At 42.9% G+C, this 12,117-nt stretch overlaps 1 protein-coding gene across 1 annotated transcript; it reads right to left on the bottom strand.

Moving 5' to 3' along the window:
- Positions 1-8,132: 8,132 nt before the first annotated feature.
- On the bottom strand, positions 8,133-11,879 carry LOC110536388 (uncharacterized). Its single transcript, XM_021622150.3, has 4 exons — positions 11,343-11,879; positions 9,968-10,031; positions 9,469-9,589; positions 8,133-9,189 (listed from the first exon to the last, which is right to left on the bottom strand). The coding sequence occupies exons 1-4, from the start codon at positions 11,797-11,799 to the stop codon at positions 8,545-8,547; spliced, it is 1,287 nt and encodes a 428-aa protein (XP_021477825.3). The 5' UTR covers positions 11,800-11,879; the 3' UTR covers positions 8,133-8,544.
- Between the last annotated feature and the right edge of the window lie 238 nt (positions 11,880-12,117).

A 12,117-nucleotide genomic window follows, 5' to 3' on the forward strand; every position in this document is an offset into this window, starting at 1 on the left:
GTGTTTGTTCACATCTGTGTGTTTTGTTCTGTGGATTTGTGCCTTGTAATGTTTAGGCCAGAGTCCAAGATGTCCATCTGACAGTGCCCAACAACAGTAATTGGGTAACATATCAGTGCATTTGGAAAGTATTCAGACCCCTTGACTTTTTCTACATATTGTTACTTTACAGCCTGATTATAACATTGATTACATAGTTTTTTTCTTCTCAATCTACACACACCCCATAATGACAAAACAAAAACGGGTTTAGATTTTTTTGCAATCGTATTAAAAATAAAAATCTGAAATGTCACATTTACATAAGTATTCAGACCCTTTACTCAGTACTATGTTGAAGCACATTTAGCAGCAATTACAGCCTTGAGTCTTCTTGGGTACGACGCTACAAGCTTGGCACACCTGTACTTGGGGAGTTTCACCCATTCTTCTCTGCAGATCCTCTCAAACTTTTGTCAGGTTGGATGGGGAGCGTCGCTGCACAGCTATTTTCAGGTCTCCAGAGATCTTTCAGAGGGTCACAGGCTCTGTCTGGGCCACTCAAGGTCATTCACAGACTTGTCCCTAAGCTCCTCTTGCGTTGTCTTGGCCGTGTGCTCAGGGTTGTTGTCCTGTTCGAAGGTGAACCTTCGCCCCAGTCTGAGGCCCTGAGTGCTCTGGAGCAGGTTATCATCAAGGATCTCTCTGTACTTTGCTCCATTCATCTTTCCTTCCATACTGACTAGTCTCCCAGTACGTGCCGGTGAAAAACATCCCGACATGATGCCGCCACCACCATGCTTCACTGTAGGGATGGTGCCAGGTTTCCTCCACACGGGAGGCTTGGCGTTCAGGCCAAAAAGTTCACTCTTGGTTTCATCAGACCAGAGAATCTTACTTCTCATGCTCTGAGAGTCCTTTAGGTGCCATTTGGAAAACTGCAAGCGGGCTGCCATGTGCCTTTTACAGAGAAGTGGCTTCCATTTGGCCACTCTACCATAAAAGCCTGATTGGTGGGGTGCTGCAGAGAAGGTTGTCCTTCTGGAAGGCCCCATCTCCACAGAGGAACTCTGGAGCTCTGTCAGAGTGACCATCGTGTTCATGGTCACCTCCCTGACCAAGGCCCTTCTCCCCCGTTTGCTCAGTTTGGCCGAGCGGCCAGCTCTAGGAAGAGTCTTGGTGGTTCCAACTTCCTCCATTTAAGAATAATTGAGGCCACTGTGTTCTTGGGGACCTTCAATGCTGCAGAAATGTTTTGGTACCCTTCCCCAGATCTTTGCCTCGCCACAATCTTGTCTCGGAGCTCTACAGACACGTTCTTTGACCTCGTGGCTTGGTTGTTGCTCTGACATGCACTGTCAACTGTGGGACCTTATATAGACAGATGTGTTCGTTTCCAAATAATTTTGGAATAATTTAAATCAAGTTGCAGAAACAGGATGATCAATAGAAACAGGATGATCAATAGAAACAGGGTGATCAATAGAAACAGGGTGATCAATAAAAACAGGATGGTCAATAGAAACAGGGTGATCAATAGAAACAGGGTGATCAATAGAAACAGGGTGATCAATAGAAACAGGATGGTCAATAGAAACAGGGTGATCAATAGAAACAAGATGATCAATAGAAACAGGATGATCAATAGAAACAGGATGATCAATAGAAACAGGGTGATCAATAGAAACAGGGTGATCAATAGAAACAGGGTGATCAATAGAAACAGGATGGTCAATAGAAACAGGGTGATCAATAGAAACAGGGTGATCAATAGAAGCAGGGTGATCAATAGAAACAGGGTGATCAATAGAAACAGGGTGATCAATAGAAACAGGGTGATCAATAGAAACAGGGTGATCAATAGAAACAGGGTAATCAATAGAAACAGGGTGATCAATAGAAACAGGGTGATCAATAGAAACAGGATGGTCAATAGAAACAGGGTGATCAATAGAAACAGGGTGATCAATAGAAACAGGGTGATCAATAGAAACAGGGTGATCAATAGAAACAGGGTGATCAATAGAAACAGGGTGATCAATAGAAACAGGGTAATCAATAGAAACAGGGTGATCAATAGAAACAGGATGATCAATAGAAACAGGGTGATCAATAGAAACAGGATGATCAATAGAAACAGGATGATCAATAGAAACAGGATGATCAATAGAAACAGGGTGCTCAATAGAAACAGGGTGATCAATTGAAACAGGGTGATCAATAGAAACAGGATGATCAATAGAAACAGGGTGATCAATAGAAACAGGGTGATCAATAGAAACAGGGTGATCAATAGAAACAGGGTGATTAATAGAAACAGGGTGATTAATAGAAACAGGGTGATCAATAGAAACAGGGTGATCAATAGAAACAGGATGGTCAATAGAAACAGGGTGATCAATAGAAACAGGGTGATCAATAGAAACAGGGTGATCAATAGAAACAGGGTGATCAATAGAAACAGGGTGATCAATAGAAACAGGGTAATCAATAGAAACAGGGTGATCAATAGAAACAGGATGATCAATAGAAACAGGGTGATCAATAGAAACAGGATGATCAATAGAAACAGGATGATCAATAGAAACAGGATGATCAATAGAAACAGGGTGCTCAATAGAAACAGGGTGATCAATTGAAACAGGGTGATCAATAGAAACAGGATGATCAATAGAAACAGGGTGATCAATAGAAACAGGGTGATCAATAGAAACAGGGTGATCAATAGAAACAGGATGATCAATAGAAACAGGGTAATCAATAGAAACAGGGTGATCAATAGAAACAGGATAATCAATAGAAACAGGGTGATCAATAGAAACAGGATGATCAATAGAAACAGGATGATCAATAGAAACAGGGTGATCAATAGAAACAGGGTGATCAATAGAAACAGGGTGATCAATAGAAACAGGATGGTCAATAGAAACAGGGTGATCAATAGAAACAGGGTGATCAATAGAAACAGGGTGATCAATAGAAACAGGGTGATCAATAGAAAGGGTGATCAATAGAAACAGGGTGATCAATAGAAACAGGGTGATCAATTGAAACAGGATGATCAATAGAAACAGGGTGATCAATAGAAACAGGGTGATCAATAGAAACAGGGTGATCAATAGAAACAGGGTGATCAATAGAAACAGGATGATCAATAGAAACAGGGTGATCAATAGAAACAGGGTGATCAATAGAAACAGGGTAATCAATAGAAACAGGGTGATCAATAGAAACAGGATGATCAATAGAAACAGGGTGATCAATAGAAACAGGATGATCAATAGAAACAGGATGATCAATAGAAACAGGGTGATCAATAGAAACAGGATGATCAATAGAAACAGGATGTTCAATAGAAGCAGGATGAACAATAGAAACAGGGTGATCAATAGAAACAGGGTGATCAATTGAAACAGGGTGATCAATAGAAACAGGATGGTCAATAGAAACAGGGTGATCAATAGAAACAGGGTGATCAATAGAAGCAGGGTGATCAATAGAAAGGGTGATCAATAGAAACAGGGTGATCAATAGAAACAGGGTGATCAATAGAAACAGGGTGATCAATAGAAACAGGGTGATCAATAGAAACAGGGTAATCAATAGAAACAGGGTGATCAATAGAAACAGGATGATCAATAGAAACAGGGTTCTCAATAGAAACAGGGTGATCAATTGAAACAGGGTGATCAATAGAAACAGGATGATCAATAGAAACAGGGTGATCAATAGAAACAGGGTGATCAATAGAAACAGGGTGATCAATAGAAACAGGATGATCAATAGAAACAGGGTAATCAATAGAAACAGGGTGATCAATAGAAACAGGATAATCAATAGAAACAGGGTGATCAATAGAAACAGGATGATCAATAGAAACAGGATGATCAATAGAAACAGGGTGATCAATAGAAACAGGGTGATCAATAGAAACAGGGTGATCAATAGAAACAGGATGGTCAATAGAAACAGGGTGATCAATAGAAACAGGGTGATCAATAGAAACAGGGTGATCAATAGAAACAGGGTAATCAATAGAAAGGGTGATCAATAGAAACAGGGTGATCAATAGAAACAGGGTGATCAATTGAAACAGGATGATCAATAGAAACAGGGTGATCAATAGAAACAGGGTGATCAATAGAAACAGGGTGATCAATAGAAACAGGGTGATCAATAGAAACAGGATGATCAATAGAAACAGGGTGATCAATAGAAACAGGGTGATCAATAGAAACAGGGTAATCAATAGAAAGGGTGATCAATAGAAACAGGATGATCAATAGAAACAGGGTGATCAATAGAAACAGGATGATCAATAGAAACAGGATGATCAATAGAAACAGGGTGATCAATAGAAACAGGATGATCAATAGAAACAGGATGGTCAATAGAAGCAGGATGATCAATAGAAACAGGGTGATCAATAGAAACAGGGTGATCAATTGAAACAGGGTGATCAATAGAAACAGGATGATCAATAGAAACAGGGTGATCAATAGAAACAGGATGATCAATAGAAACAGGGTGATCAATAGAAACAGGGTGATCAATAGAAACAGGATGATCAATAGAAACAGGATGATCAATAGAAACAGGATGATCAATAGAAACAGGGTGATCAATAGAAACAGGATGATCAATAGAAACAGGATGATCAATAGAAACAGGGTGATCAATAGAAACAGGATGATCAATAGAAACAGGATGATCAATAGAAACAGGATGATCAATAGAAACAGGGTGATCAATAGAAACAGGGTGATCAATAGAAACAGGATGATCAATAGAAACAGGGTGATCAATAGAAACAGGATGATCAATAGAAACAGGGTGATCAATAGAAACAGGGTGATCAATAGAAACAGGATGATCAATAGAAACAGGGTGATCAATAGAAACAGGGTGATCAATAGAAACAGGGTGATCAATAGAAACAGGATGATCAATAGAAACAGGGTGATCAATAGAAACAGGATGATCAATAGAAACAGGGTGATCAATAGAAACAGGGTGATCAATAGAAACAGGATGATCAATAGAAACAGGGTGATCAATAGAAACAGGGTGATCAATAGAAACAGGATGATCAATAGAAACAGGGTGATCAATAGAAACAGGGTGATCAATAGAAACAGGGTGATCAATAGAAACAGGATGGTCAATAGAAACAGGATGATCAATAGAAACAGGGTGATCAATAGAAACAGGGTGATCAATAGAAACAGGGTGATCAATAGAAACAGGATGCACCTGAGCTCAAATTCGAGTCTCATATCAAAGGGTCTGAATACTTACAGTTGAAAAAAAACTCGTTTTTTCAACCTCGTCACAAATTTCATGTTAACAAACAATAGTTTTGGCAAGTCGGTTAGGACACCTACTTTGTGCATGACACAAGTAATTTTTCCAACAATTATTTACAGACAGATTATTTCACTTATAATTCACTGTATCATAATTCTAGTGGGTCTGATGTTTATACAAACTAAGTTGACTGTGCCTTTAAACGACTTGGAAAATTCCAGAAAATGATGTCATGGCTTTCGAAGCTTCTAATAGGCTAATTTACATCATTTGAGTCAATTTGAGGTGTACCTGTGGATGTATTTCAAGGCCTAACTTCAAACTCAGTGTCGCTTTGCTTGACATCATGGGAAAATCAAAGGAAATCAGCCAAGACCTCGGAAAGATAATTGTAGACATCCACAAGTCTGGTTCATCCTTGGGAGCAATTTCCAAATGCCTGAAGGTACCACATTCATCTGTACAAACAATAGTATGCAAGTATAAACACCATGGGGCCACGCAGCCGCCATACCACTCAGGAAGGAGACGCGTTCTGTCTCATAGAGATGAACGTACTTTGGTGCGACAAGTGCAAATCAATCCCAGAAAAACAGCAAAGGTGTAACGACTGTTGGTGGAAGAAGGACCAAGGTGCAGCGTGGTAAGTGTTCACATTTCTTTAATGAACTGAACACTGAATAAACAAAAACAACAAAGGGAAAACCCAAAACAGTCCTGCAAGGTGAAAAACACTAAACAGAAATTAACTACCCACAAAAACCCAGTAGGAAAAGGCTACCTAAGTATGGTTCTCAATCAGAGACAACAATACACAGCTGCCTCTGCTTGAGAACCACACCCAGCCAAACAACAAAGAAATCCAAAACATAGAAAATGAACATAGAATGCCCACCCTGGCCAGGGCGTGACAAAAGGACCTTGTGAAGATGCTGGAGGAAACGGGTACAAAAGTATCTATATCCACAGTAAAACGAGTCCTATAATCGTCATAATCTGAAAGGCCGCTCAGCAAGGAACAAGTGACAAAGATCGTACTTTTTGGAGAAATGTCCTCTGGTCTGATGAAACAGTAATAGAACTGTTTGGCCATAATGACCACAGTTATGTTTGGAGGAAAAAGGGAACACCATCCCAACTGTGAAGCACGCGGGAGGCAGCATCATGTTGTGGGGGTGCTTTGCTGCAGGAGGGACTGGTGCACTTCACAAAATAGACGGCATCATAAGGAGAGAAAATGATGTGGATATATTGAAGCAACATCTCAAGACATCAGTCAGGAAGTTAAAGCTTGGTTGCAAATGGGTCTTCCAAATGGACAATGACCCCAAGCATACTTCCAAAGTTGTGGCAAAATGGCTTAAGGACAACAAAGTCAAGATATTGGATTTGTCATCACAAAGCCCTGACCTCAATCCTATTGAAAATGTGTGGACAGAATTGAAAAAGCATGTGCTAGCCAGGAGGCCTACAAACCTGACTCAGTTACACCAGCTCTGTCAGGAGGAATGGGCCAAAATTCACCCAACTTATTGTGGGAAGCTTGTGGAAGTCTACCCGAAACATTTGACCCAAGTTAAACAATTTAAAGGCAATGTTACCAAATACTAATTGAGTGCATGTAAACTTCTGACCCACTGGGAATGTGATGAAAGAAATAAAAGCTGAAATAAATAATTCTCTCCTCTATTATTCTGACATTTCACATTCTTATAATAAAGTGGTGATCCTAACTGACCTAAAACAGGGAATTTTTTACTCTGATTAAATGTCAGGAATTGTGAAAAACTGAGTTTAAATGTATTTGGCTAAGGTGTATGTAAACTTCCGACTTGCATTTTTCTTTTAATGCATTTCTGAAAACCTGTTTCAACTTTGTCATTATGGGGTATTGTGATGTCATTATGGGGTATTGTGATGTCATTATGGGGTATTGTGATGTCATTATGGGCTATTGTGTGTAGACTGCTGAGGATCAACATTTATTTAATCCATTTTAGAATAAGGCTGTAACGTAACAAAATTTTGAAAAAGTAAAATGGTCTAAATCATTTCCGAATGCACTGTATTGGTGTGTGTTTCAAGTGGCACCCTTTCCCTTTATAATGAACCAATCACGGTCCATAGGGCTCTGGTCAAACGTTGTGCACTATACATGAAGTCTATAGGGTTACATTTGGGATGCAACCCAAGGATGAATACAGGGGAGTTTGTCACTGCAAAGGGTGAGGGGCAATAAGAGGGCATCACTAGATTAGTTATTTCACTTCAGGGTGAACAATTGGAGGATTATGTCGCTTGCTGTGTCACACAAATTAGTGTTGTATTCAGATTAAGGTGTTTTGAAGGCACAGTGTTAGAATTCGAATTTTGGGGATGTCCTGAGAATAGGCTTCTAGTTATCGCTAGAATTCATTCTGATTCTGTCAACAAATATGTTTTATCCTCCTATTTTACTGAGTGGAGCTAAAACCCTTCCATTGTGATGTTGTATTGTAGCTATGATCAAAACCATGGTCGTCTCCTTGGCCAAGTTGCTCATCCTGAACTGACACATGTACTGTAAAACCCAGCTGTGCAAACATACTGTATGATGTTTGTCTACTCCTTTAAATGCATTATAATTAATGAATCTTCATTATCTCAACGGTAACTGTATGCATGTGATTATCAACTAGAAAACGTTATTTTTTTTAGGTGGCTTTGTCAATATGATCACACAAGGAATACCAAAACATGTGGAATATTGATGGTAAGTCGCTCTGGAAAAGAGTGTATGCTAAATGACTAAAATGTAAATGTAAATGTAAATGATTGTAACAAAATGAACGACAACAGGATTAGCATTAGCTTTTTCATTTGCTATTGGTTTATTGGAGCTCCAAACAGTGCATGGTCACAGTGACAGTCACTCACACGCACATTGATAGAATCAGGGTTATTATGCAAGCTTTTGCTGCTAGCTGGTGAAGAAGTAGCCCGGTCCCAGATCTGATTGTGCTGTCTTGCCAATTCTTATGGTCATTGTCTACAATTGGTTGAACAAACAGATCTGGGACCGGGCTATTCCTAAAGAGGAAGTCTGCAGAATGCAGGCGCTTGGGATGGATGTTTTGAATCTTAGCAAATTCCTTATGAAATTACAGCCATGTCTCTCTCTCTCTCTCTCTCTCTCTCAGTCACGTCTCACCCCCCTCGCTCTCTCTCTCTCTCTCTCTCTCTCTCTCTCTCTCTCGCTCTCTCTCTCTCTCTCTCTCTCTACTTAGTGTATGCCTGTTGCTCCATATCAGGGTGCTCTGGAACCTCCAGCTCCTGAGAGTGGTGGGCCCCCTCCTCTGATGGACTCATGCCTGGCTCGTGCTCCTCAGGTTGGGGCGGGGCCTCGGCTGCCTCCACTGAGCCCTCCGAGTGCTGGGGCTCTTCGTCATGGTCTTGGGCTGGGTCTGTTTCGTGTTCCCCGCGGTCGGACGTGACTGTGTCTGGGGAGTCAGGGGCATCAAGGTGCTCAAAGGGCTCTGTGGGATCTGGAAGCCCTTCTCCCTCTTTTCCCTCTTTATCTGCATGCTCTCGGGGGTCTGTCTCCATCTCTCCAGCTGGCTTAGTGTGTGTCTCCCCCTCCTCTGCTCCTCCTCTCCCTTCCTCGTGGCTCTTTGGCCCAGCTGTGGTGCTGTCTGGCTGAGCCTCTTCTCCAGGGACCTCCTGTGCTAACTTGTCCCCATCCTTGGGTGCCTCTGTGGGGAGCATGGTGCCAGGCTCTGCGGGAGTGAAGTCAGGCGCCTCCAGGGTTACAGGGGCCACAGAAGGGGCAGATGGAGAAGGCTGGGAGTCTGTGTCAGCTACGGTAGTCTCCTCTGGCTTAGCTCCACCCTCCTCTCCCTCTTCTCTTATGGTCTCCTTCTCCACCTTCGTAGTGTGACAAGCAGCAGTAAAGAAAATACAGGAAGAACACACATTAGAATTAAAGGTCATTTGTGTTCTAACTTTGCCCTTCTAATGTACATGACAGAAAATAATAAACAGGACATGACATGGACATGGACAGATTACCAGGAAAACTAGGAAATACCAACGCTTCCTACTTCCTATGCTATACTTTCTTTTCAGTGTCCAAGGCCAGGACGTGATGTAAACAATGAGTATCACATATACAGTTGAGGTGTTATGAGTTTCACCCCTTGTTACCTGAATGGGAATGATGATGTCATCGGGGATGCTGGGATCAGGAAGTGAAGCCTCTACAGTCAGAATTCCATCGCCGGACAGAGAGGATCGTATGGTATTAGAGACAATACCTATCGGGAGCCTGGGAAAGCACAACCCCCTTTTTAACATTTACACAACACAGTCAACACAGTATAGCTTTTAATCTTTTTAAATGAATATCTAAACACTTTGTTATAGCTAGCTATTTGTGTAGGTAGCTATCAAGTAAACCCAATGTTAGTAAACCCAAGTAAGTTATATGTACAAAACAGTTGTATTGTGTCATAATGCTGATAAATACAGTATCCATTCAGTTAACATGCAATTGTTATGTATATTGCTTCATGTTGGTGTAAAGGACAGTAAATTGAACTCAAAACATTTCTCCTAGCTGCATTGTATTCTACAACATCAACTGTTGAAGCTGAAAAACATTTCTCACACACCGTGTTGAAAATCGATCAGCTTGGAAACTTACATGTATCTCCTGGTGAAACGTCTAGCAACAAAACCATGCTCATCTGGTCTCTCTTCATGAGTCCCTGAGGATGAAATATCAACTATATTAGAAATATGAATAATACTAATAATATGGAGACCCACAGTGGGGCTAGACAACACTGAGACAGCAGGGTGGAGCTAGACAACACTGAGACAGCAGGGTGGAGCTAGACAACACTGAGACAGCAGGGTGGAGCTAGACAACACTGAGACAGCGGGGTGGAGCTAGACAACACTGAGACAGCAGGGTGGAGCTAGACAACACTGAGACAGCAGGGGGTTGCTAGACAACACTGAGACAGCAGGGTGTTGCTAGACAACACTGGGACAGCAGGGGGTTGCTAGACAACACTGAGACAGCAGGGGGTTGCTAGACAACACTGAGACAGCAGGGGGTTGCTAGACAACACTGAGACAGCAGGGTGGAGCTAGACAACACTGAGACAGCAGGGTGGAGCTAGGCAACACTGAGACAGCAGGGTGGAGCTAGACAACACTGAGACAGCAGGGTGTTGCTAGACAACACTGAGACAGCAGGGGGTTGCTAGACAACACTGAGACAGCAGGGTGGAGCTAGACAACACTGAGACAGCAGGGTGGTGATAGACAACACTGAGACAGCAGGGTGGTGATAGACAACACTGAGACAGCAGGGTTGTGTTAGACAACACTGAGACAGCAGGGTGGAGCTAGACAACACTGAGACAGCAGGGTGGAGCTAGACAACACTGAGACAGCAGGGTGGAGCTAGACAACACTGAGACAGTAGGGTGGAGCTAGACAACACTGAGACAGCAGGGTGGAGTTAGGCAACACTGAGCCAGTGTGGTGGAGCTAGACAACACTGAGACAGTAGGGTGGAGCTAGACAACACTTAGACAGCAGGGTGGAGTTAGACAACACTGAGACAGTGTGGTGGAGCTAGACAACACTGAGACAGTGTGGTGGATAATAACTCAAACAAACAAACTCAATCTCGCCTTAATGGCCATGTAGTGTTATAATCTCCACCCGGCCAGAAGAGCCAGAAGAGGACTGGCCACTCCTCAGAGCCTGGTTCCTCTCTAGGTTTCTTCCTAGGTTCCTGCCTTTCTAGGGAGTTTTTCCCAGCCACTGTGCTTCTGTATCGGCAAGCTTGTTCCCTGGGTTTCTGTAAAGCACTTTGTGACGTCTGCTATTGTAAAAAGGTATTTTGATTGATTGATGGATTCAACTCAGCAACATTTTAGTTTAAATTGACTGTGTCTATGGCGCTATAACATAACTGGGGCATTTCAGTTTAAATAGACCCAGTATCTATGCTATGTCATTACAGGAGCATTTCAATATAGTTTCAGAACAGTTAGGCCTACCTCCGATCTCCAGGAAGCCGCTGCGGGTTCTGAGAGTGATCTCTGCCGGGGAGAAGTGACTGACATCCAGGGTGATCCTCCAATTGTGCCCCTCCACCCGGACCTCCGACAGCCCCTTCAACCCTGCAGACTCTACCCTGCTCAGCTTGGGGGCTAGCAGGTGCATTGAGGAGGCCGGGGCTGGAAAGGAGGGCACCAAGAGGGGCAGAGAGGGAATGTACCCAGTCCAGGAGCTGGCTGCCAGGAGTCTATGGATGTTATCCATCCAGCTGAGGTCACGGAGGTCACCGGCCTCTAGGAACGGTGGCAGGCCGAAATCCTGGTTGGGAAGGAGGCTGCTAGGGGTGGGCTGCTGCCACCAGCTCCACAGGGGGGACCAGAAGAAGTCCCTAGAGTAGTGAGGACGTGATGGGGCCCCTGGTGCCGATGGGGCCGCTGCTTTGGTCTGCTCGGTCATGGTTCAGAAAAATGTTACAGGGTTGGAGAGAGAGAGAGAGACCCACAGCAAGTAAAAAATGCTGGAGTGCTAACTGTAACGATACAGGAGGAGAGGGTCGCAGAAGAGAAGCAACACTGTGCAGCGAAGACAGAGATGTCTCTGGGGCTCTTTATATACCCACCCTGTCTGTTTTAGCACTTCATAAGCAGTAACAGTTATCTTATGAGAGGGGAATGTGAGGGCGAGGTGATAGGTGCACCTAGGAGTCAGAGCTGTTACCTCTCTGTAGACAGGCCCAGGGGAAGGGGGCATACACAGAGTGCATAACAAATGGAA

Source organism: Oncorhynchus mykiss, chromosome 11 (genome assembly GCF_057628025.1).
Source record: "Oncorhynchus mykiss isolate SJ-2025 chromosome 11, ASM5762802v1, whole genome shotgun sequence".
NCBI lineage: Eukaryota > Metazoa > Chordata > Actinopteri > Salmoniformes > Salmonidae > Oncorhynchus > Oncorhynchus mykiss.

Coding starts and splice junctions, on each gene's coding strand:
- LOC110536388 (XM_021622150.3), bottom strand. CDS start 11,799: ATGACCGAGCAGACCAAAGCAGCGGCCCCATCGGCACCAGGGGCCCCA. Junction 10,032..11,342: donor CGGCTTCCTGGAGATCGGAG/GTAGGCCTAACT, acceptor TTTCATCCTCAG/GGACTCATGAAGAGAGACCA. Junction 9,590..9,967: donor CGTTTCACCAGGAGATACAT/GTAAGTTTCCAA, acceptor GTGCTTTCCCAG/GCTCCCGATAGGTATTGTCT.